Genomic DNA, 27,759 nt, shown 5'->3' with positions numbered 1-27,759 from the left:
CACACACACACACACACACACACACACACACCCCACTAAGAAAATTTTTAAAAGTTCTACTAGAAACTATGTAAAATTTATAAAACCTTTTAATGTAAGGTCATGGCCTTTTCTTTTACTGTTTTGTTTCTACTTCCCGTTTCTTATGCCCACCATATCAGAAAATACTGTCTATAACTTCTGTCTTTTTCTTAGTGTACATAGAACCTCCACATACAGTTACTATGTCCCTTTTCTTCATTTCAGTAATATGGAAAAGCAATTTTAAAAGCTACCTGCCTTTTTAAATGCTCTCTAAGCAATCTGATTAGATTTCAGGAAATCGGAATTCTTCAGATAAGTTTTATCAGTAGTTGTTCACTACGTTACGAAATCACAGATGATAATGGTTTGTACACATTCAATGCAAGTTAAATGCACAGTAACACTCAATAGGAACATTCAGTATACCTGACAAAGAGAACACTGGAAGTCAAGCTAAACTGGCACTGGTAAAAGTATTTATTGTATAATAAGGCCAAACTCAATGAAGTATTAGAAAACTAACACAGGACAACATATAGATATCTTACTCTTTGAATAGGAAAGTGGTTGAGAACTATGAAAGGTCACTTATAACACCAGCATGTTGAAAGAGAATATCAAGTATTGACATTTCTAAGACTGAAAAAAAGCACAATGAAAACTGATTCTTGACTTTTTTTAATTGGATATTTTATTTATATTTCAGATGTGATCTCCTTTCCCCATTTCCCCTTACCCAGAAACCCCCTATGGCACCCCCTCCTCCTGCCTCTATGAGGATATGTTCGACTCACCCGTCCACTCTCACCTCCCTATCCTCGAATTCCACCACACTGAGGCATCCAGCCTTCAGGGAACAAAGACTTCCTCTCCCACCTATGCCCGACAAGGCCATCCTGCCCTACATATACAACTGGAGTCATGTGTCCCTCCCTATGTGCTCCCAGGCTGGTGGTTTAGACCCTGGGAGCTATGGTTGGTTGGTGTTGTTGCTCTCCCCATGGGACCATAAACCCTTTTAGCTCCTTCAGTCTTCTCTCTAACTCCTCCATTGGGAACCCCTTGATCAGTTCAATGGTTAGCTGTGAGCATCTGCCTCTGAATATGTCAGGCTCTGGGAGACTTCTAAGGAGGCAGCTATATCAGGCTCCTGACAGCATGCACTTCCTGGCACCCACATCAGCATCTAACTTTGGTAACTGCACATAGGATGGATACCCAGGAACAGTCTCCAGACGACCCCTCCTTCAGTTTCTGTCCCATGCTCTGTCTCCATATTTGCTTCCTTGAGTATTTTGTTACTCCTTCTAAGAAGGACCAAAGCACCCACACTTTGGTCTTCCTTCTTCCTGAGTTTCATGTGGTCTGTGAGCTGCATCTTGGCTATTGCGAGCTTTTGGGATCATATCCAATTATCAGTGAGTGCATACCATTTGTGTTCTTTTGTGATTGGGTTACCTCACTCAGGATATTTTCTACTTCCATCCATTTGCCTAAGAATTTCATGAATTCATTGTTTTAAATAGCTGAGTAATACTCCACTGTGTAAATGTACCACATTTTCTGTATCCATTCCTCTGCTGAAGGACATCTGGGTTCTTTCCAGCTTCTGGCTATTATAAATAAGGCTGCCATGGTCATAGTGGAGCATGTGTCCCTGTTATATGTTGGAGCATCTTCTGGGTATATGCCCAGGAGTGGTATAGCTGGGTCCTCAGGTAACACCAGACTGATTTCTAGAGTGGTTGCACCAACTTGCAATCCCACCAACAATGGAGGAGTGTTCCTCTTTCTCCACATCCTTGCCAGCATCTGATATCACCTGAGGTTTTGATCTTAGCCATTCTGACTGGTGTGAGGTGGGATCTCAGGGTTGTTTTGATTTACATTTCCCTGATGACTAAGGATGCCGAACATTTCTTAAGGTGCTGCTCAGCCATTCGAGTTTCCTCAGTTGAGAATTCTTTGTTTCGCTCTGTACCCCATTTTTTAATAGGGTTATTTGGTTGTCTGGAGTCTAATTTCTTGAGTTCTTTGTATGTATTGGATATTAGCAATTTTATAAGGTCCCATTTGTCAATTCTTGCTCTTAGAGCATAAGCCATTGGTGTTCTGTTCAGGAAATTTTCCCCTGTGCCCAGGTACTCGAGGTTCTTCCCCACCTTCTATTCTATTAGTTTCAGTGTATCTGGTTTTATGTGAAGGTCCTTTATCCACTTGGACTTGAGCTTTGTACAAGGAGAGAAGAATGGATCAATTTGCATTCCTCTACATGTTGACCTCCAGTTGAACCAGCACCATTTGTTGAAAATGCTGTCCTTTTTCCACTGGACAGTTTTAGCTCCTTTGTCAAAGATCAAGTGACCATAGGTGTGTGGGTTCATTTCTGGGTCTTCAATTCTATTCCATTGATCTTCCTGTCTCTGTACCAATACCACGCAATTTTTATCACTACTGCTCTGTAGTACAGCTTGAGGTCAGGGATGGTGATTCCTCCAGAAGTTCTTTTATTGTTGAGAATAGTTTTTGCTATCCTGGGTTTTTTGTTATTGCAAATGAATTTGAGAATTTCTCTTTCTAACTCTGTGTAGAATTGATTTTGGATTTTAATGGGGATTGCTTTGAATCTGTAGATTGGTTTTGGCAAGATGGCCATTTTTACTATATTAATCCTGCCGATCCATGAGCATGGGAGATCTTTCCATCTTCTGAGATCTTCTTCGATTTCTTTCTTCAGAGACTTGAAGTTCTTGTCATACAGATCTTTCACTTGCTTGGTTAGATTCACACCAAGGTATTTTATATTATTTGTGACTATTGTGAAGGGTGTCATTTCCCTAATTTCTTTATCAGCTTGTTTATCCTTCAAGTAGAGGAAGGCTACTGATTTGTTTGAGTTGATTTTATATCCAGCCACTTTGCTGAAGTTGTTTATCAGGTTTAGGAGTTCTCTGGTGGAAGTTTTGAGGTCACTTAAGTATACTATCATATCATCTGCAAATAGTGAAATTTTGACTTCTTCCTTTCCTATGTGTATCCCTCTAACTTCCTTTTATTGTCTATTTGCTCTGGCTAGGACTGCGAGTACTATGTTGAATAGGTAGGGAGAGAGTGGGCAGCCTTGTCTGGTCCCTGATTTTAGTGGGATTGCTTCAAGTTTCTCTCCATTTAGTTTGATGTTGGCTACTGGCTTGCTGTATATTGCTTTTACTATGTTTAAGTATGGGTCTTGAATTCCTGATCTTTCCACGACTTAAACCAGGAAGGGATGTTGAATTTCATGAGATCCTACTACAAAGGCCTATACTCAACAAAACTGGAAAACCTGGATGAAATGGACAATTTTCTAGACAGATACCAGGTACCAAAGTTTCATCAGAAGCAGATAAACCATCTAAAGAGTCTCATTACCCCTAAAGAAATAACAGCAGTCATTAAAAGTCTCCTCACCAAAAAAAGTCCAGGACCAGATGGTTTTAGTGCAGAATTCTATCAGACCTTCGAGGAAGACCTAACACCAATTCTCTTCAAACTATTCCACAAAATAGAAATGGAAGGAACACTACCCAATTCGTTCTATGAAGCCACAATTACACTTATACCTAAACCACACAAAGACACAACAAAGAAAGAAAACTTCTGACCAGTCTTCCTTATGAATACTGATGCAAAAGTACTCAATAAAATTCTCGAAAACTGAATCCAAAAACACATCAAAACAATCATCCATCATGATCAAATAGGCTTTATCCCAGTAATGCAGGGATGGTTCAATATTCAGAAATCCATCAACGTAATCCACTATATAAACAAACTCAAAGGGAAAAAAAACACATAATCATCTCACTAGATGCTCAGAAAGCATTTGAAAAGACTCTTGACTTTTTAAAGAAAGCGTAAAAGGAGATTGTCAGTAGAGTGAAAAGACAGCTTTAGAAGAAGAGAAAATCTTTAGTGGATATACACTGCTAAAATTAAACATCACCCTACTCCTCCCTTCAACTTCCAGTCAATAAAATATATTAATGAGCCAACACACCACTCTCAAAACAACCAAAAGTCAACACATGTTTTTAAAGTGGTCAACATCTTTAGGTACTGGAACTCCATCTCACTCTATTCATAGTTACTAAAGAATAAAACAGTATTGAATGCTGGTAATATGGCTTTGGAAATTGGAAACTCTTATTTGCTGATTGCAGGGCTGTTCAATGGTACAGCAGTATGTACGTTTCTCAAAAGTGGACATACAATTACGACATATGACACAGCTTCTTGGCACATACACAAAGGGTTCTATAGATGTCATAGAACTACTTGCCTATGTATGTTTATTGTTACTCTAGCCACATAGCAAGGAACTAGCTTACATATAATGAAGAAGTGAAGAGATAATAAAAATGTGGCACATACACACACTGAGATTTTACTTATCTGTAAAGAAAAATTAAATTATAAATTTTTCAGGAAAATGGGTAAGTCTATAAATTATTATAGTGAAGTAACCCAGATTTAGAAAGACAAACACTGCATGTTCTCTCACACATGGGTCCTAATCTCTAATTTATATATAAATTAAATATATGAATAAATATGGGTATGCCATGAAATAGAAAGGGGGCAAGATGGGGACTATTTGGATTACAATAACTATGTGTGGCAGGAGAAGAAGAAGAGAGGAAGGGAGGAGGGTCAACAAAAGGAATTGTGAATGAAAGTGTCATAATAAAACCTCTTGCTCTGTATACTAACAAAAAAACAAAGTAAGAAATCTACATACATGTGGTCAACTGAAGTTTTAGGTGAAGAACAGTGAAGCAGAGAAGAGTAGAGTTCTCAGTAGAGGATAAATCTCCATGCAAAAAAATTATAATTTTAATCCATATCTTATAAAAGTGGGCAAATTTTATCATAAAACTGAATCTCGAGATGCAGCTTAGTGGTAAATATCTTTCTTAGCATACAAAGGCTCCAAGGGTTGATCACTCAGTAATAGCACCAAGAGAGAAGAGAACACAAAGAAGCGTAAGATAAGTCAGGCATGGTGGTACACAAGTGTGATCCCAGTACTGAAGAGGCAGTAAGTTTAAGACTAGTCTAGACTACACAACAAGATCATATCACAAATCAACCAACAAACTAGTCAAGCAATCATACGCCTCAAAATTCAGGACAAAATCTTCATAACTTTAGGTTAAACAAGGACTTTATTAGGTAACAAATGGCAACAGCATGATCCATAAAATAAATAAATTAATGTTTATTATGACAAAGTTTCTGTTAGCAAGTAAAAGACACTTCTTTTAAACTGAAAACCAATAGTGAATCTATAATTATGAATTCCTAGAATTAGTTTCCATCTACTCACTGATACAGTACTTTTAAAAAATCAACTTCCTCTCTAAATTAAGACCTATATAATTTTCCCATTTTTCTCCAAAACCCCTGTTTGCAACACAGTAAGGCACAAACTGATGTCTGATTTTTTTTTTTAATCCAAGAAAACGATAACATTGCTAACAATGAGTGTTACAATGGTGCGTTACACAATATAAATAAACCAGATATGTGTGTGTGTGTGAATCACCATTATAGAAATGATATGATTACCCTTCTTGTAAATCACAAGATACCCAAAGGACATGTTTTGAATAGAACAAGCTGAGTTTGTGTCTGGCAAAAGGACATAGCTTATACAAGTCCCACAAACAGCAGCCACAGATGATGGAGGAGCCATTAAATCACAACTCTCCTGAAGACACTAGCGAGCAACGAAGAGCAGGCAGAATGTGGAGAGCACTGATCCTGGCTCAACTGAAAGAGCACAGTGCCTGTTTGCATGACATTCCAAGGCATCAGGTACACAGTGAGAACAGTTCACAGTGGAGTCGTGGTTGTGTAATTAGAAGGCTATGTGGACTGGTTTTCAGTGATGTCAAGTTTTATGTTTTGCATATTAATCTTACTACTGTTGAAACAATGAATTCCCTCTGTTGGATGTTTTTCACATAAGTAACATTACTTTTAGAATCGCATAAAACATTACTACAAAGAGAAAGAGAACAAGCCAGTTTAGGTTTTTTATTGTGAAATTAACAATTGTAAAAAAGTTCATTTTTACTTGCTTTTCCTTCTATGAATTTAAATTTAAAAGTTTAAAGATACTATTGCCAAAAGCTACTTTTGTTTTAGGTATTTGTTTATGAAAACAATCTGTCAGGGCAGTGTATCTGGAATACACAGCCCATTCAGTTCCTCAACATTTTCTCTTTGCTGCCCTCCAAATGTAAGCAATGGTGCAGAGCGTAAAGACCAGCTTTGGAAATAGGCTGCCTAGAGTTCAAATGCCATGTGCATTACTTATTTAACTGCATGAAGTTGGGCAAAATCTAGAAAAATTGTAACCACTTGGTCTCAATCCTTTCAACTTTAAGTGTGTGCTGAGCTCTTAGCAAAGACCTGTAAGCCCAACAGAAACCATCAACAATGTCACTGCGTACTATCAACTCTTAATGTTTTCTTCAGACTAAAGTAACCATAAATCAATATAAAGATAAATATCATCTTCCAAATCCTAAGAAATTTCTTAGATATAGTCATTGAAAGTGGTAATTATAACAACTTAAAAATGTTTAGGATATATTGAGAAAATTTTAATAAAAATTGATTCTCATTTAAAATATATTAAATATTATCAAAGTGTAAAACATACAAAATAATTTTCTTAATGACTTTTTAAAATAGTATCATCTTTTTTGGGGTTGTTTTGTTTTGCTTTTTGAGACAGGACTTCTTTATGTCTCCCTGGCTGTCCTGAAACTCACTGTATAGACCGGGGGCTGACCTTGAACTCAGGATCCACTTGCCTCTGTCTCCCCAGTGCTGGGATTAAAGGTATGTACCTCCACTGCCTAGTTACATTATGTTTTTTTTAATTTATTTACTTTGGTGTTCTGTCTCTATGTATGTCTGTGTAAGAGTGTCAGATCTCCTGGAAATGAATTACAGATAGTTATGAACTGCCATGTGGTTGCTTGGATTTGAACTAAGGTCCTTTGGAAGAGCGGTCAGTACTCTTAACCATCTCTCCAGTCACCTGCTATGTTATTTTTTAATAAAGAAAATGGTATTATAGCACATTCATAGATTAAATATGTCATGTTTAGTCTTACCTACTACAAATACTTCTCAATACAATTATTTGCTTTGATTTTATCTTATTAGTCATTTAGCAAACATTTGCTGAATATCTTTTAAATAAGGTACTGAAATTATTTATAAGTTACAAATTACTGTTGTGGAAAAGACCATCTACAATACTTGTCTTCATGGAACTTAGAGTAAGGAGATCAATAATATACAAAAAATTCACCATGGTTAAAAGCATCATGAAGAAGAGGCAGACACTCTTGTCAGGGAAAAAGACAGGATAGCCCTTTGGAAAGAAGCAGGCATGCACAGGTAAAGAATGAATGGCAGCTGACCACTCTAGGTAGAGGGAAAACAGAACATTTAGAGGTAGCACTGTTGTGACACTAATAAAGTTAATATAGCTGGAGCACAGAGACCAGGGAGAAGCACTGCGAGGTGCCACACAGGACATCTCAAAAACTATTTCTTTTTTTTTTTTTCTGGTCCAGTTCTTGTTTTATTTGGGTTGGCTTTTTGCTTAGGTAGCATTTCTTTTTTTTTTTTCCATTTTGTGAGGTTTTTTTTAATTTCTTTTTTTTTTTAACATGAAATGCTTTTTTATAGCATGTTTTACAAGGGGAGGGGGTAAGAGGGGCCAGGTGGTGGAAAAGTACAAAATCTTCTTGGCCTGTGCCTTGAAACATGTCATGGTCTATACGGTACACTGCCTTGAATTATGATCTACCTGCTGTTCTTCAGAAGATATGGTACACTGCTTGAGTTATGGTCTCCCTGCTATTTTTAAGAAGATATGGTACTCTGCTTTGAGTCTATCTGCAGTTGCTAAGCAGGATCTTGCAGTTTCTCTCGCTAGAGAGCTTGGCCTCTTGATCACCACAACAAAAATTGGCTTTTTTCTAAACCAAGGCCACCCTTGATATGGCCGCTAACATTGGGGAGCCTTCCTTTATGACAATATTATACCCCAAACTGACAAATGGTTGGTAACTTGAACATTTACAAGAGACTAGGATGGCTGTGAGTTAGCCCAATGATGGGATTATTGTAGGTCCACTTCCCAGGGGCCCACCCAATGCAGCCGAAAAGGAGTGCGTGGTGCTGGGAGTGGGTGCAGCCTACATGGCCTAAGACAGGGCTCTCACCCTCCTTTCACCCACATCCGAGTCCCTTGACGTTGCCCATCGTCGACAGCCTAAAGCCTTGGACCATTGATGTGACTCGTCTCACATCAGTGTTTTGGGGTTGTGAACTTGTCTAAGACCCCCCATAATTAGACATCCAAATTCAAAATTCACATAGTTGGGATTGATCATAAGACGCCTTCTCTAACTAAACAGAGAAGGGGGAGATGCCAGAAGCCAGGACCCTTGCCCTTACCCTCACACCCTACCTTTCCCCACCTGCACAATGTCCTCAAAAACTATTTCTATCTTCATTTTAGCAATGACAGAAAAATCAAAGTACAGCTGGGTTGGGGACATGAAGGGTAAACTGTCTAAATTTGAAAAGGCTATTCTGAGTAGAGTAGGAAGGACAACATTTGTATAGGCTGTGAGTGAAGGAAAGAAACAAATTGGAAGAAAGCTACCTATGCTGTAAATGGAGGCAACCATGGCCCAGACAAAGTGGTGCTAGCAGAAGAGAGAACTGACAGTCTGTTAGTGAGAAGGTTCGGGGACTGAGGGGAAGAAACACCAGCTTGTGTCCTAGTTGGTTGTCTGCTGCTTCCGACTATAGACATTGGGAATACAGTGAACAACGTACTCTTGGAAGGGAAGGACTGTAATTTTTAACATGAAAAATGGGTATGTTCTGGAAGGACTTTCAGAAAGGTGTTATATATAAGATACAGAGCTCAAAACAAAGATGTGTTGTGGAGGAAGAAATCTACACTGATAAAAGCCTTGGGTGAAGAGAGCCCAGATTGGACAGAGATCATGAACTGCAAAGCAGTTATGAATAATTCATTAATATGATCTTATTCTAAGGACAAGCAAGTTAGTACTATACTATTTAGATATTTCTCTTTCAACAGGTCCCATTGAATCTCAAAAGTTCATGAGTTTAGGGTACTTGTTGCCTTTGTAGAGGACACCGGTTTGAGTCCCAGCACCAACATGGTGGCTCACAACTACCAGCAACTACAGCTCTAGGAGATCCAACACCCTTTTCTGCCTTCCATAGCAAAAGGCCAGCATGTAGTGCATATACACACATGCAGGCAAAATAAGCATACACATAAAATCAATCCAAATGATTTTTAACCACATAAATTGTTTTTATTACTGTGAAAAGTCCAAGAGATGTCATTAAGATTTAAATTACTACTTAGTAAACATCACAAAAACATTTATTACTTCTGCTTAATTTAGGCCAATTTTATTAGACTAGGTTTAAATTTGACAAAAGAGAGCATAATCTGTATTCCTATGAAAAGATGAAAGAAGACTATGGTGTTCTAAACAGTAGAATTTATAGCTCTGAAGCAAAGCTATGCATATCATAACAGAGGGTAGCTCTGTGTATTGTTCTACACTCTAATACAACTGATTGCTGTAAATCTTATTTCATTATCAAATGTCAGTAACACTACTTAAATACTACAAAAGAAATGCCCATTAGAAAACTCATATCCTTCACGTAATGCTTAAACAGAAGAAACACAAAACAAACGCTTTGGCAACTTATCCGAGCCTGGCACAGTGGGATGTACATAGACCGAGGGAGCTGAATCAGGGCTGGGAGCTGGAGGCCCGTCTGGCCATACTGCATGATCCTACCTCAACATAAAAAGCTAAAAATAAAAACAATAAAAAGCTATTATAGAATGGACAAGTGCTGAATGGAGAAATTCAGTTAGATTTTCCTTTGAGAACATAGGTATCTGGCAAAGATGACTCTTTGCAAAAGTGTTACAGGGTATAACTGTTACTTGCATGTAGGAGCTGCTGCATGGCTAAAATGTGGCCAATGAAATGTGTAGGTATGACACATGACGCATCTGGATGGACTGAGAAACTTTACCACACCGACTCTGCCCTTTCTGACTGGTTGGCTAGGAATGGAGATAAACAACTGCAAGATGTCACGTCTTGGCAGCCCTGACTGACTGCGTGGAGGAGAGCCCTCTTTCACATTAAGATGGAGATGCTTTGAACCACGGTGTAACATGATTAAGAAATGTTTCAGCAGCTAGTGGATCTTAGGCATTAACATAATTCTTACTCACAGAGGACATGTTTTAAGACTTCCAGTAAATGCATAGGGGTTGATGTCTAAAGTATCTGCTCTCCAGGAAAAAGACATCAGGATGGGTATGGCCCTCATGCCTCACTGGACAATGACAGGGGGACTGGAGCCATTACAAGCTCCCCTTCAATTACTGGAGGTCAGGCCTCTATCCCCACCTTTTCAAGATCAGAATCATCACAGCCCTTCTATACTTAGAGAAGGGAGGAGATGTCAGGGGCAGCCCTGCTTATACACTGAAGGCCTAGAATCAGCCATAGGCCTAAAATCAGCAATAGGCCTGTCATACATGTATACTAACACCAAGTCTTGGGTCTCTGTGGAAAAACATTGAAACAGATGGCTATAAGCTATTGTAAACAGGCAGCTTTTGTGGAAATTTACCAGCCTGAGTAGTCATAGACCTTGTAAATAGGTAGCCTTGGCAGACAATACCAACTTAGGTAAGGACAAGCAAGTCATAGGCAGAGTCATAGTGACTTGTCCCCTGAACCTTCACCTAGCAGATACCTGGTTCTGATAGATATCTGTACTTTCCTTGAACACTCACGCTCCAGTGTCATCCCCTACCCCCTTCCCCACGTCCTGCCTTTCTGTGTTTATAACTCCTGTGTGAATAAGTAAAAATTATGATTTGATTTAAAAAAAAAAGAAAAAAAAGGAAAGCAATATGGAAAGTCATATATGGAAATGTCATATATGGGTACTACTTATTTTAATTTTTTAAAAATCCAAAGCACTCTGGATAAATTTAAATGCACAACATTTCTTCTATGTCACACTTACTGGTAGTTTCAAAAGAGATACTGGATATATTAAAGTAAAGCTATTTAAAAAAAAGACTTCCAAGCCGGGCGTTGGTGGCGCACGCCTTTAATCCCAGCACTTGGGAGGCAGAGGCAGGCGGATTTCTGAGTTCGAGGCCAGCCTGGTCTACAGAGTGAGTTCCAGGATGGCCAGGGCTACACAGAGAAACCCTGTCTCGGAAAAAAAAAAAAAGACTTCCAGTAGAATCCTGTGGATCGCACTACATCATATGTAATTTTTAAGTGCATGAGTATCAAGAACTTTTAAAAAAACTTATACAAATACGTTGGTGATAAGTTTAGCTTATAATTTACCAACAACTAGTACTCTAACAAAATTTCCAACATCAAGCTGCTATTACTGAGTAAAGCCAGGTCCCTTAGACACTAGTTTGTCCTCTGTACAGGCTGATCTGACATGGAGATGACTACTCACTGATGAGGGGGGTAGACTACAGCATACAGCTCCAATACTGTACCAAAGACTGACCCATGTGCTACGCCCGGCTGTGTGCCACTGCAGGTCATTCTGAATGGTGTGTAATTAAAAACTTGCACTTTATTTCTTGAATTTTGCATTTGGTAATTATGGGCTTTAGCCGAGTCTGGCCAGTAAAACCACTGAGAATGAGACCAGAGTAGGGTCAATGAGATGCTTATGAGGACCCCACTGATGAACAGCTTCCATTTTTCTGCCAGGTCAACATTTTAGTTTTTAAACAGTTTTTTTTTAATTGCTTTTACTTTTAGGTTTTTGAGACAGAATATAACTCTGTAGTGCAGGCTGTCCAGAACTTTATTATGTAGCCTAGAGTGATCCTCTGATTTATGACTCCTAAATGCTGAGTAAGTTTGTTTTGAGACAGAGTCTCCCTATGTAACTTAGAGAAATCTTGAACCTCTGCCTCCTAAGTTATAGGATTTTAAATGTTCTCCTAACTCCGAGATTCTGTACAAGTTTTCTTATTATGATTGTTAGGTATTGCTATTAGCTAAAAGGACACTATTCTGCTATTAAATTGTATGACTTTAAAAAGCTTTTTTTGTTTGTTTTGGTAGATAGGGCACTAGGTAGCTCAGGTTAGCCCCAAGTTTGCTATACAGCTGAGGATAACACCAAGCTTCTGATCATCCTGCTTATATATCACAATGTTGAGACTACAAGTGTTGTAAACATGTCCAGATTGACAGGTGCTAGGGATAAACATGCCTTCATACATGCTAAGCAAGTGCTCTATAAGCTGTATGGGAGCTTTAGCTCTAGTCCCAAAAGGCTATCAAGAACATCTAAATTTAAGTTATTTGGCTCAGGATTTAATTCAAGGATGATAATTCATATCACAAGTACTTACTGATATTAATATACATTTGGTACTGTGGGGACACACACACATACACACACAGCCACTAATGAGTTTCCAGGTTAATAAAGAGGAAACACAAACAAAGACATTTACTATCTAGTCTGAAGGTATTAGCCAGAGGTTCTCAACCTGTGAGGCACAACCCCTTTTGGGGTTAAATGACCCTTTCACTGGGGTTACCTAAGTCCATTGGCACATACATATTTCTGATGATCTTAGAAACTGAAACACTGCTCCTCTGTCTGTTTCCAGGTCAGTGTGCTCACATGCAAACACACCCACATAATAGTACCCTGAGCTATATTAAAGGGTCACAGCATTGGGAAAGTTAAGGAAAAACTGGTGTAAGGGTGTATGTGTGTGTGTGTGTTGTGTATAGAATATAATGGAAACATGAAGGGTTCTAAAAGATTCCTAGAAGAGGTGTTTTTTTTTATTAGATATTTTATCTACATTTCAGATGTTATGCCCTTACTCCATACACCATCCCCGCACCCGGCCCAGGCACTCCCTATCCCATCCCCCCTCCTCTTGGTTCTATGAAGATGTGCCCCCACCCATCCATCCACTCCCTCTTCCCCACCCTCGAATATTCCCCTCCACTGGGCATCCAGCCTTCATGGGACCAAGGATTTCCTTTCCCACCTATGCCAACAAGGCCATCCTGCCCTACATATACAACTGGAGTCATGTGTCCCTCCCTATGTGCTCCCAGGCTGGTGGTTTAGACCCTGGGAGCTATGGTTGGTTGGTATTGTTGCTCTCCCCATGGGACCATAAACCCTTTTAGCTCCTTCAGTCTTCTCTCTAACTCCTCCATTGGGAACCCCTTGATCAGTTCAATGGTTAGCTGTGGGCATCTGCCTCTGAATATGTCAGACTCTGGGAGACCTCTAAGGAGGCAGCTATATCAGGCTCCTGTCAGCATGCAGTTCCTGGCATCCACATCAATGTCTACCTTTGGTGACTGCACATGGGATGGATACCCAGGTGGAATGGTCTCCAGACGACCCCTCCTTCAGTTTCTGTCCCACACTTTGTCTCCATATTTGCTCCCTTGAGTATTTTGTTACTCCTTCTAAGAAGGACCGAAGCACCCACACTTGGTCTTCCTTCTTCATGAGCTTCATGTGGTCTGTGAGTTGAATCTTGGGATTTTCCAGCATCTGGGCTAATATCCAATTATCAGTGAGTGCATACCATTTGTGTTCTTTTCTGATTGGGTTACCTCACTCAGGATGATATTTTCTAGTTCCATCCATTTACCTAAGAATTGATATGATAGTATACTTAAGTGACCTCAAAACTTCCACCAGAGAACTCCTAAACCTGATAAACAACTTCAGCAAAGTGGCTGGATATAAAATCAACTCAAACAAATCAGTGGCCTTCCTCTACTTGAAGGATAAACAAGCTGATAAAGAAATTAGGGAAATGACACCCTTCACAATAGTCACAAATAATATAAAATACCTTGGTGTGAATCTAACCAAGCAAGTGAAAGATCTGTATGACAAGAACTTCAAGTCTCTGAAGAAAGAAATCGAAGAAGATCTCAGAAGATGGAAAGATCTCCCATGCTCATGGATCAGCAGGATTAATATAGTAAAAATGGCCATCTTGCCAAAACCAATCTACAGATTCAAAGCAATCCCCATTAAAATCCAAAATCAATTCTACACAGAGTTAGAAAGAGAAATTCTCAAATTCATTTGCAATAACAAAAAACCCAGGATAGCAAAAACTATTCTCAACAATAAAAGAACTTCTGGAGGAATCACCATCCCTGACCTCAAGCTGTACTACAGAGCAGTAGTGATAAAAATTGCGTGGTATTGGTATAGAGACAGGAAGATCAATGGAATAGAATTGAAGACCCAGAAATGAACCCACACACCTATGGTCACTTGATCTTTGACAAAGGAGCTAAAACTGTCCAGTGGAAAAAGGACAGCATTTTCAACAAATGGTGCTGGTTCAACTGGAGGTCAACATGTAGAGGAATGCAAATTGATCCATTCTTCTCTCCTTGTACAAAGCTCAAGTCCAAGTGGATAAAGGACCTTCACATAAAACCAGATACACTGAAACTAATAGAATAGAAGGTGGGGAAGAACCTCGAGTACCTGGGCACAGGGGAAAATTTCCTGAACAGAACACCAATGGCTTATGCTCTAAGAGCAAGAATTGACAAATGGGACCTTATAAAATTGCTAATATCCAATACATACAAAGAACTCAAGAAATTAGACTCCAGACAACCAAATAACCCTATTAAAAAATGGGGTACAGAGCGAAACAAAGAATTCTCAACTGAGGAAACTCGAATGGCTGAGCAGCACCTTAAGAAATGTTCGGCATCCTTAGTCATCAGGGAAATGTAAATCAAAACAACCCTGAGATCCCACCTCACACCAGTCAGAATGGCTAAGATCAAAACCTCAGGTGATATCAGATGCTGGCAAGGATGTGGAGAAAGAGGAACACTCCTCCATTGTTGGTGGGATTGCAAGTTGGTGCAACCACTTTAGAAATCAGTCTGGTGTTACCTGAGGACCCAGCTATACCACTCCTGGGCATATACCCAGAAGATGCTCCAACATATAACAGGGACACATGCTCCACTATGACCATGGCAGCCTTATTTATAATAGCCAGAAGCTGGAAAGAACCCAGATGTCCTTCAACAGAGGAGTGGATACAGAAAATGTGATACATTTACACAGTGGAGTATTACTCACCTATTAAAAACAAAGAGGTGATTTTTTAAAGACAAACTGGGACACATGGTAAAAGAACTGGAGAGACTAACAATCCAGATAAAGAAATGTGTCATAGGTCTACTTTTAAAAACTAGTTGGGCTTAACGTCTGGGAGCCAGTGAAGAGCATTCATGCGTGGAATGACAGGCTCAGACTGGCCTTCTAAAGTGACATGACAAGTGCACTGTGTGAAAGCAGAACAAAATGAAGATCAGGGTATTCTAATAATGAAAATACTAAGTCTACATTTATGTCATCAGTGGGAATGGAAGAAGAAGCAGATGAGTGGAACTGCAAGATGTCAGAGGAGAAATGATGGGAACTGGCAGACACACCACAGGTGATGAGTGAAGGATGACACTCAAGTCCCTGCTGGGGTAACTAGCTGAGGCTGATGCCTACCCGCGTGATGAGTCCAATGAGGACACTGATAGGTTACACAAAAAGTGAAAAAACTAAACATTTAGAAACACAGTCTAGAAAATGTGGTTACAATCTCACTGTAGGTATGCAGCTATTATAACTCAAGTCATTTAAAAACTGTTGGGTCATAGGAGTCCGCTTGGTAGACCTGATGAAATGTACTTCGCAGCTAGACCTACGTCTTAGGACTTTGACTCTCTGAAGCTAGCTAGCCTGGACTCTATGTTCAAATTCCCAGGCCATTTTTTTTATAGCAATGGCCTTGGTTCCTTGGTACATAATCTGAATATTGGGGTTCTGAAGGAAACAACACCAGTGACAGAATCATGCAAACACTAAGACTGAAGATGCAACTCTGCAGATTTACCCAACAAGTGGGCAACAGTGCTCCTTAATCCATGATGAAATACAGAGGTTTGAATTTTACTACAACCAAAAGACACATCATTTTGGGAAGAAACATCTGTTTCAGTGTTTAACTGGAATAGAACAGATATTTACTATTCTGTTTTTAAATGTATTTTTATTTAAATTCAGTACTTACTTTTAAACTAAATGAAAATAAGTGAATGAATTAAAAAAATACCCCAAAGTGAATAAGTAAAAATTAACAAAAAAACTTATAAGAGATGGTATATTGTATATTACATGGTAAGAAACAGCTTTTGAATAAATATAATTGCTAAAACATTTTAATTGAGTCACTACAATCTGACACTTGAATGACTTCAGCAAAAACTACTTAGTATCTCAATGTTAAAAGAAAAAACGCAATTTCTCATTTCTTCTTGATTTACAGCCACTGCATGCACGAAATACAAAGTGTTAGAGGAAAAATGACTGTTAATGCGACATGTGCACAGAAACAATGTAGGCTCATATTGAAAAACCTTGTTCATTAACACAGACATAACTATACTTAACTCTCAAGTTCAAAAGGCATGGAGTTACCAGAGGCATTAGACATCTTTCTCATTACCGTGAGCTCGGAGCAGTGCTTCAGCAGTAAACAGAGGGGCCTGGAGCATGTCTGCAGTCTCCACAATAAGCATATCTTTTAACCTCCGAAGATCCTGGGGCCTTAGTCCTTCATATGGCTTTGGAAAGAAGAAAAATAAAGTTAAATCGGCTACTATATTCTTGAAGAAGTAAACATGGCTACGATTTAACCCTGCAGTCTGTGTGTGGATGTGGAAGGACTTTTTGGCTGCACTATCTTGGGTTTAAGTCTATCCTTGCATCAGTCCACGTTAAACTAGAACATGGTCGCAGCTGCGCATGTGCTTTATCATTCTCAAAATCAAAGTACTCTGACGGGGAGACCACTGTACTCTGCAGTACCACAGTTCTGGATAATGTATAAAAAGCTACAGAAATAAAAATGTAACCACTAAGCAATAATCACAATTAATTCTCATGTACTTATCTTTATTTATCTGCTCCTCCTGATGTGAGTTGGTTGTGTGAATGGTCACTTTGGCACAGGTTCAGTAACTAGACAACTGAATAGTAACCAACGTATACGAGTAAATACAGAGCTAGAGAGGACATTCTAAAAGCAGCAGACTTTTCTAACTATGTAGGAGAGGGCAAACATCCACAAACCCACAAACCCATTTATGGTGTCCTCTGGCAGCACTGACCAGTTGTCAGAGAGCTCTGGGTATATGATGTATCTCATCTACTATAGTTAATTTAAAAGTATTTTACAATTTGAAACTGTTTCCAATCTTTTGAGTTTTAAAAAATATCATGACAATCATTTCATCAGTCCTTATGGAACACATGAACAGGAATGCTACCAAAGGTGACGTCTGAGGTGATAGGATTCACTTTCTCATCTCCTAGATGTCTTTGAGCAGAGTCACATAAGAGATAATTAGTATGCTAATGACAGAAAGACTGAAGGAACTCAACCACATGAAGGTCTACCAAGATTTAATAAAACACCTATTATTTTAATCATACTGAAAAGTTTGACAATCCATAAATGGAAAGTTATAAACATTCAAAAAGGTACAAACCTTTTACCCATTAATTTAGCCATGGTTAGAAAAATAAGATAATATTTAATGCTGGCCAAGTTTTAGAGAGTGAGTTCTTCAGAGTCACTAGGTGAAAATAAAAAAATCTACATATAACTTAACAACTTGGTGTTACAAACTTTCCTTCAGAAAATTCATCTCTTATCCCACTGTAAGAATCTCTTCCACTGTAAACTTGTATAACTTGTAGTGTTACTTGGAAAAAAGAATAAATGCAAATAGCTCACATGTATTAACAGACTTATATGATACATGTTTCAACACTCATCACCCATTTAAAATGATTCTTCCGAGTGTGTAAAAATTCACAAGCATTAAGAATGAAAACTTCAAATAAACTATGTAGTATCATAACAAAAGCATAAAAATATACAAAGGGCAAATGTTAAGGTAATCCTGTAAAATGCTGAGGATTACTTAAAAGCAGCAGAACGATAAACTTTAAAAATAAAACTCCCAGTTTGTCCAGCCTACAAATGTGCAGGGATAAAGATGGAGCAGAGACTGAGGGCATGGCCAACCAATGACTGGTCCAACTTGAGACCCACCCATGTAAGAGAGCCAACCCCTGACACTATTAATGATACTCTGCTGTACTTGCAGACAGGAGCCTAGTAAGACTGTCTCCTGAGAGGCTCCACCCAGCAGATGATAGAAACAGATGCAGAGACCCACAGCTAAATATCAGCTGGAGTTCAGGGAGTCTTGTGGAAGAGAGAGAGAAGGGCTGAGTGAGCTGGAGAGGTCAAGGACACCACGAGAAGACCTACAGTCAGCAAACCTGGGCTCATGGCAGCTCCCAGAGACTGAACCACCAAACAAAGAGCATGGACTTAGGCACCCTACACATTTGTAGCAGATGTGCAGCTTGGTCTTCATGTGGGTCTCCTAACAAACGGAGCAGCAGCTGTCTCTGACTCTGCTGCCTGCCACTAGATCCCCTTCCCCTACTCAGTCTACCTAGTTGGGATCAGCAGGAGAGGAAATGCCTATTCCCTTTGGGACTTGATGTCCCAGGGTTGGGTGGCACCCAAGGAAAGCTTCCTCTTCTCTGAGAAGGGGAGGGAGGAATGTGGGGAGGGATTTGCAAGGGCAGGAGAGGGAGGAGAGAAGGAAGGGGGGCTGCAATCAGCATATAAAGTGAATAAAAATTATTGAAAAAATAAAAAAATAATAAATCCCTTCATAGTTAAATCTGCAGAAATTGTTCCAAAAGTTTCCCACAACTTCACACAGTTTCTTCAATGATGTTCCCAGTTGGGCCACACATCCCTAGGGATCCCACCCTGCCTCAGCAATAGTAAGACTCTGCGTGTCCCCAATGGTGGTAACTGTATTTCCTGCATTGAGTCCCTAAAAGTTCCTTTTCAGATTAGTCATCTTTTCTACCGCCTTCTTAGTGAAGTCAACAAAGTAGAGAGGGAATAGCAAATTTAATCACAACAGTTAAACAAATATTTAGTAAAAACACTTTCTTGCAATTTTGACAACGTACAGAGAGTTTGGATTTCCAATATTTAAGAGAACTATAAAGTGGCCTGTATATATGAAACTTTTAAATGCTTGTAGTTTTGTACTGAAGTGGGTAACAAAGTAAGAGTTCCTGAAGGACAAAGGCACACTGCCTTCATGAGCATATCACACATTCTCTGCAAAACTGCAGCAGAGCGGTAATTAGGTCATGGGAAACATTTCAATACACTGACTGCTCAGTCTCAAGTGCACACTAGCTCTCCCTCCTGTGGCAAAAATAAAAACGAAGGTGCCTGTCTCTTTCTTGTTGCAAAGATAAGCTGTTACTATTTTCAGATTACAAGCCAGCAATAACCTTCAAAAAAAGTCAAAACTGATACAAAAAAGGAAGCTAAATTAAAAAGAAGCCATGCATAAAAGCACCTCTTCTGTAATTGTGCATATTACTGCTATGAAAGAACCACAGAAGAAATCAGCACAGTCTAATATACAAGCTATTATTTTGATAACAGGTAAAAAAAAAAGATAGTTATCTTCAAAAACTATTTCAGAAGACTACAAGTATAAATGAATCATGAAAAGAGTATTTTTTTTCTATTACTTATTCCAGAGCTGAAATTCGCCAACCCAGGTATAGGTAAACAAGTTCATTGTAAAAAAGAGATTTCTCAGCTGGGTGAAGCATTTGTGCAAAGGCCTCATGACCTGAGTTTGATCCACCAATACAAGGAGAGAATTTGTCCTCTGACCTACTTGTGGGCACACACATTCATACACTTAGAGGAGTGTATTAATGCTAACTTTAGCTGATCCCAAGGTCAGCCTGGGAAAGACAGGAGAAGAGTCACCACAGGAGTCCTGCATGCCAGCATCTCTCACTCAGCTGTTCCTGTTCACGTGTGGAGCATCCTACACTTTTTCCTGACTGAAAGCTTTGCTTTTACAAGGTACAAGCATTTAGTTTTGTTAGCCAAACTATCTGTGCAGCATGTGGGTTCTCTGCTAGGTGAAGGATCCAGTGCACGCCATTTTCTCTTCACTTACTCAGAGGCAGGCAGGATAGAACCTTGTATGATGCACATTTTACAGAGGCCTAACCATCACCAGGTTTTTAGAGTAAAAAAAAAAAAATCACATTATTTCTTAAGGGTAAGTATCACTCAGTGGAAATTATGTGCTTGTTTAATTTTCAAATTCTTATATATGTTTCTCTGTTAGAATATAAATATCAGGAGGGCAGGCATCGTATCTTTATTCCTTACTGATTACCTCGACTCACCTAAAATTCTGTCTGTCAAAGCAGATAATTTTGTTGGATGATGGGATAAAGTAGATTAAAAAAAAATCAAAAAACGACAATGACACATAAATTATCTGATTTGTTAATTGTTTTGCTCTTAAAACAGCACTAACACAACTTGTCTTAAATTAAGATGTGCCAAAAGTTACAGGCTATGCCATATACTACTCATACCATAAAATGACGGGAAACCTTAGCTCAAATATAACAATTAAAAATATCTAAATCAGATATGTTCGTCAGTGAGAAAACAGTCAAAATACACAAACTATATGTCTCAATTCTGTAAAAATAAAAATGTTCACAATAAATTGTTAAGTTAAAACAAACAAACTGCAAGCCAGATGTGGTAGCACACACCTTCAATCCTAGCACTTAGGGGGCAAAGGCAGGAAGATCTCTGGAATTCAAAGACAGCTTGGTCTACATACTGAGTTCCCGGACAGCCGGGTCTTCATAGACAGATCTGGTAAATTCAATGTAAAATATGATTTTATGATTTCTATTCACATTAAAATTGACTATAGACTTGCTTATATCTGACTGAGAGCTTCAAAAACTAGTATCATTTGGGGAATAGAGTTAAGAAGGAGATATTTTTACATTTTCAATTATACATATTATAATTTAAGAATTTCAAGACCAAGCCACCTCTTCCAGGAGGCCAGGTAGGCTACATGCCTGCAGACCTTTGTCATGCACTAGCTTCCAACAGACCCAATCCTCAGTTGTCTCTCCCCACCTGGTTGCGGTGTTCCAGTTACCAACTCAGACAGAAAACCCCTCCCCTGGTCAGCCACAGGGCATGCCTTCCATAAGACCAGGTAGGCCACCCACCTTGCAGGAGGACCTTCCCCAGGTAGCCTACCTGGTCCTCCTACCTGGTGGAGGATCAGGTAGGCTGCCCCTACAAGGATTTGCTCCACTCTCTCAGAGCGTCCTCTGCAACTGTATCCCTAGGAAATATGGGACACTATAAAGGATCAAACCTAAGAATAATAGGAATGGAAGAAAAATCCAGCTCAAAGGCCCAGAAAGTATTTTCAAGAAAATCACAGAAGAAAATTTGACTAACCTAAGAAGGACATGCCTATAAAGGTGCAAAAAGCTTATGGAACACCAACTAGATTGAACCAGAAAAGAAAATCCCATCACCACATAATAATCAAAACACAAAACATACAGAAGAAAGAAAGAATATTGAAAACTGTAAGAAAAAAAGACCTATTACACACCTCTTAGAACTACACCTGACTTCTTAATGGAGACTGTAAAAGTTAGAAGGGCCTGGACAGATGTCCTGAAGACTCTAAAAGAGTACAGATGCTAGCCCAGACTACTATACCCAACAAAACTTCCTATCACCATCAATGAAGAAAACAAGATATTCCATTATAAAGTCAAATTTAAACAACATCTATGTAGAAATCCAGTCCTACAGAAGGTTCTAGAAGGAATACTCCAACCCATGGAGGTTAACTACATTCATAAAAACAAAGGAAATAAACACACCACCCCCACTCGCACCCCCACCCTCACCCCCACATTGGTGTGAAAAGCAATGGCACCCATAGACTCATGTGTTTGAATGCTTGGCCCTATTAGGGAGTAGCACTATTAGGAGGTGTGGCCTTGTAAGAGTAGGAGTTTCACTGTGGAGAAGGGCTTTGAGACCCCGTATGTTTAAGCTAGGCCTAGTGTAACAGTCTCCTTTTGATGCTTATGGATCGACATGTAGAACTCTCAGCTCCTTCTCCAGCACCATGTCTGCCTGCATGCTACCATGCTTCTGGCCATGATATTAATGGTCTAAACCTCTGAAAATGTAAGCCAGCTCCAATTAAATGTTTTCCTTTGTAAGAGTTGCCGTGGTCACGGTGTCTCTTCACAGCAATAGACACCCTAATTAAGACACCACCACCAACATCAAAAGAACAGAAATTTAACAATCATCGGTCATTTTTCTCAGTATTGATGGACTCCATTCCCCAAGAAAAAGACAGAGACTAAAAGACTGGATGGGAAAACAGGATCCAGCCTTCTGCTGCAGACAAGAAACACATCTCAGCTGGTGAGATGACTCAGTGGTTAAGAGCACTAGCTGCTCTTCCAGTGGTCCTGAGTTCAATTTCCAGCACCCATGTGGTGGCTCACAACCATCTATAAAGAGGGCCTAATGCCCTCTTCTGACATGCAGGTATACATGCAGAATACGCATAAATTAAAACAACAAATTAAAAAATAAAAAAATTAAAGAAACACATCTTGGCATTAAAGATAGCCATTACCTCAGAGTAAATAGTTGGAAAAAGATTTTCCAACAAAATGGATCTAATAGGCAAGCTGGTGTAGCTTCGAATATCTAACAAAATATACTTCAAAATATAATTAATCAAAAGAGATACGGAAGGACACTTCATACTTATCAAAGGAAAACTATACCAAGCTGATGTTTCAATTCTTAACATCTATTCCCCAAACACAAGGGCACCCACATTTGTAAAAGAAATATTACTGAAGTTTAAATTGCACTTTGACCCCTACACATTCATAGTGGGAATCTTCAATTCCCCACTCTCACCAATGGACAGGTCACCCATTGGAGTTAACAAATGATTTAAACCAAATGGATATAACATATCTACCGAGTATTTCACCCAAACACAAAAGATTATACCTAATTCGCAGCACCTCATGGAACTTTCTCCTTGACTGACCACAAACATACAAGGTCACAAAGCAAGTCTCAACATCTAAGAAAACTGAAATAAACCCCTGTAAGGCAATGGACATTGTCAATAGGATGAAACTGCAGCCTACAGACTGGGAAACAATTTTTACCAACTCCACATCTGACAGAAGGCTAATATCTAAAATAAATAAAGAACTCAAGAAACTAGACATCAACAAACCAAATAATTCAATTTTTAAATCCAAACAATTTAAGAATGGGGTACAGATCTAAACAGAGAATTATCAACAGAGGAATCTTAAATGGCTGAGAACCATTTAAAGAAATGTTCAGTATCCTTAGCTATCAGGGAAATACAAACCAATATGACTCTGACACTCCATCTGACACAAGTGGTAGCTCATGCTGGTGAGGACGTGCAGCAAGGGGAACACTCCTCCATTGATGGTGGGAGTGCAAACTTGTACAAACACTTTTGAATAAAAATGGTGGTTCCTCAGAAAATTGAAAATTAATCTACCTCAAGACCCAACTACACCGTACCTGGGCATATACCCAAAAGATGTTCCAGTCTACCACAAGGACAGTTGCTCAAATATGTTCACAGCAGTTTTATTCATAATAGCCAAGAAACAACCTAGATGTCCCTCAATCAGAAGAATATATAAAGAAAATGTCGTACATAATAGATTATTACTCAGCTGTTTAAAAAAAAATGGCATCATGAAATTTGCAGGCAAATGGACAGAGCTAGGAATAACTCAACCCGAGTGAGGAAACCCAGATCCAGAAAGATAAAGATGGTAGGTACTCGCAAGTGGACATCAGATGTTAGGTAAAGGACAATCACACTACAACCCACCAACCCAGAGAGGCTCAGGGGGGCACAAATGGATCTCTCTGGGAAGGGAGAGATTTTGTGGGTGAACTGGGGTTAGATGGGGAGGGAAACAGGAGGGATCAGGTGGGGAGGGAGGGATGAAGGGAGAGAGTTCAGGAAGAGAAGACTGGAATTTGGGGGCATTCTGGGGTTATGTGGAAATTTAGTGTAGTGCAAGCTCTCTGGCATCTATGAGAGTGACCCTAATGAGGGTTCTTAGAAATAGAGAATTCGGAGCCTGATCTGGCCATCTTCTGTACCAGGAAAGGCTTCCAGTATTGGGACTGGGACACCAATCAGGCTACAAAATCTTTGACTTATAACTTGTCCTCCTGCAAGATGTGCTGAGGTAATGGTGGCTCAGGGCTTTTAGAAGTGGCCAATGACAGCTCTAACTTGAGGCCCATGCCATAAGAGGAGGCCATGTAATACTGCCTGGATGGTCAGAAACTGGAGGCTGGATATTCCAGAAACCTAGGGCATAACAAAACATGACTGGTCCAAAGAAGAAAAGAAAAGAGAAGAAAAGGAAAGAAAAGAGGAAAAAAGAAAGGAAATGAGAAAAAAGAAAAGATGAGAGAAAAAGAGAAAAGAAAAAGTCAATAAAATGTTTCCTAATAATATTCTGCTATACTCAGATTGATGTCTAGCCCAATCCCCATTAGAGAGTCTTTAATCAGCAACTGATGAGAGCAGATGTAGAAATCCACAACCAAACATTAATTGGAATTCAGAGAACCCTGAAAAGACAGAGAGGAAGCAATGTAGGATCCAGAGGAGCAGAGGAAACCAGAACAAGCCTACAGAATCAACTAAGCAGGCTCACAGACATTGAAGTGGCAATCACAGAGCCTGCATGGGTCCTCTACATATATGTTGTAGTTGTTCAGTGTAGTGTTTTTGTGGAACTCCTAACAGTGAGAGTGGGGTTGTCTTTGACTCTTTTGCCTGTTCTGGGTTGCCTTGTCCAGCCTTAATATGAGGGGATATGCCTAGTCTTATTGTAACTTTTTTGCCTAATATCCATGGGAGGCCAGCACTTCTTTTCAAAAGGGAAAAGGAGCAATGGACTATGGGGGTGGGGCACTGGGAGGAGTGGAGGGAGGGGAAATTATAGACTGCTGTCTACATGCAGGTGAGGGCAGGTACAAACAAGATAAGGCTAGAGTCTGTGATTGGGCAGTGGAAAAGGAAGGCAGACTGAGAGTTTTAGAGATGGGACAGATAGGGACACAAAGGGAGAAGGAGAAAAGATGGAGGAAGAGAAGGATAAACTGTGGTTTTAAATAGCCACAGGTAGCTATGAATATAACAGAAGGAATAGAATAAAACAGGACAATTTGTCCCATCTAGGTGGGCAGCATATATCAATATCAACTGGCCCTGAGTTCACTGTGTGGGTGTTTTGTGAGTTGAGAATTTACTGATATAAATCTGACTGATAAATTACAAGCCTCTAGAGTTTTGATTTTTACTGGGTTATGGGGATTTGTGACAGCTAACCACAAGGGCTGGATGGCTGGGAATATGAGCAGGTTCCACAGCAAGCGAACTGTAAGTTGGGCGGCCGTTGCATGGGGTTAGCCATGGAGGCGGTGAGATGGCAGGGCCAGAGAGTGGTCAGTGTTAGCGTGAATTGTTTTTTAATATTATACACAACAAGAAATGGTGGTTTGTATCTACTGTATGAGAGAAAAATAAATTTAAAAATTTAGTATTGCATGTTCTTTTTTCTGTTCTGTAACTTTTTTCCAACTCAACATAACAGTTTCCTATAATTATGCTAAATTCACTAAGATATAAACCTGCTAATAATTTTTATTAATTTCTTTATCCCATAATATATTTCCTTCCCTCCACTAAGTTCTGTTACTTTAAAATTAGGAATTAAATTAAGATGGTATCATGAGAGGAAAAAACTAAATCTATCATCATAATTCCCTTGCAGCACATCAACTTCATTTCTGAAACACGACTGAAATATCTTCTCACTAAATGACTGTATTATTAGAGTACCAATCATTGTTTGGCTTAAAATCATGGACTGTCAAAAGGTAGGCAAATGGGAAACAGAAAGTGTTTGGCTCTGAAAGAGTAGGAAGAATAAAGTTTACCTCACTTCGATTGTGACAACTTATTCAAATAATTTCTGATTCCTGTGTGGATTCAAAACCATGTGAAAGAGTCAGCAAATGTTAGTATGAAAGGCCTCTTTGTTTCCATATTAACCTAAACCAAAAGAAGAACTTTATAAAATAATTAAAGAAACAAAAGGAGTTAAGAAATGGAAACATTAATTCTGGGAACTCAGTTCCTTAGGCCACTGTGAGAAGTACAAAGGTTCAGAAAATTCTGAGAATTCACAAGAAAGATTCAGTAATATACATATAAACCAATATAAGTAATATACGATATAAGCCAACAAAATTCTTGTTAGAATGAAGTTAACATGAAACACTGAGGAATTAGGACTTTTTTACATTTTCCTTTTCTTTTGGGGTTTTGGTGGCAGTCACCAAAGCCTTTGTGTTGTCAAGAACAACATGTGACAGAGGGAAAGACTGAAAAAGTAGGGCCCATGAGGGTACACGGATGGGTAAGCAGGACTTACACATGAACATGTTTATTTACATGTTAGTAACTATATCATCATGTTAGAGGAAAGACTCAACAGTCACAGTTTCTAGATGTATTTTGATGCTCACTGCTACGGATTAAGAACTCCTAAGGCTATTAAGCATACTGCAGAAATAATCACCCACACTGAGATTAAAGACAAACAATCAGCTTACCTCTCGCTTGTCTAATGCAGCATACTCAGCTTCTATTTCTTCAGCCTCGGGGTCCCGAGAGAACACCATCTGAGACTCCAGACTGAGGGCCAGGTCTTTGTGGTGTTGCTTTTCGGCACAATCACAAGGAGTATCTTTATTTTCATTTTCAGCAAACAAGTCTCCTCCATGTTTTACTAAAAGCTAAAAAAATTTTTTTTAAAAAAACTCACACTATAGATTTGATTAAGTTATTTCATGCTACAAATTAAAGAAATTAAATGTATAACTGGCATAACAAAAAAGCAACAGTAGACACAATGTATCTAAATATATTTTAATGTGAAATTAAAATATAATTAAAATTTTAAATTAAAGTGTAAATGTTTTAAATGATAGGAGGTGTTAGTTTGCAATGACTTTTTATTTTTAAGGTTGGGAATTCTTGTTTTACTAATAAATGAGTTTCTTTGGCTAAAGAAAGTTAAATCTTCAACTTTAAAATCAAATTCTTAAGTATTCTGTCAATTTCCCGCAACCAAATAAAACTGTACTTAAATATAAGAAAGATTACAGTTATTCAATACTTAAACTTTAAAAATTTCTCATGATTTTTCTCTTTTCTTGACAAAGGCCTGCAATATAGCCCAGGCTAGCCTTGAACGTCTTTCTGAGCCAGCTTCCAGGACAATGAGATTGTGTGTATATGTGCCACTACATCTGGCCTATACATCCTTCTTAAGAGGGATGCAGTTACCACTGTGAATTTAACACTAATACCTAGATGTTCTGACATGACAGACAAGAGTTTTTACTTG

The 27,759-nt window shown here is 39.0% G+C and overlaps 1 protein-coding gene across 1 annotated transcript in view; it reads right to left on the bottom strand.

The window, feature by feature from the left end:
• Nucleotides 1–27,759, bottom strand: part of Ankib1 (ankyrin repeat and IBR domain containing 1) — a 78,348-nt gene that overhangs the window by 13,886 nt on the left and 36,703 nt on the right. The window contains exons 4-5 of the mRNA XM_028778285.1: nt 26,963–27,145; nt 16,760–16,877 (exon numbers count right to left, since the gene is read on the bottom strand). Of these exons, the coding sequence (XP_028634118.1) occupies nt 16,760–16,877; nt 26,963–27,145 (301 nt within the window). The remainder of the gene's footprint in view (nt 1–16,759; nt 16,878–26,962; nt 27,146–27,759) is intronic.

This window comes from Grammomys surdaster, unplaced genomic scaffold, assembly GCF_004785775.1.
Source record: "Grammomys surdaster isolate TR1022 unplaced genomic scaffold, NIH_TR_1.0 333, whole genome shotgun sequence".
NCBI lineage: Eukaryota > Metazoa > Chordata > Mammalia > Rodentia > Muridae > Grammomys > Grammomys surdaster.
The sequence above is the reverse complement of the archived record's forward strand: the minus strand, read 5'-3'. Positions and strand labels throughout refer to the sequence as shown.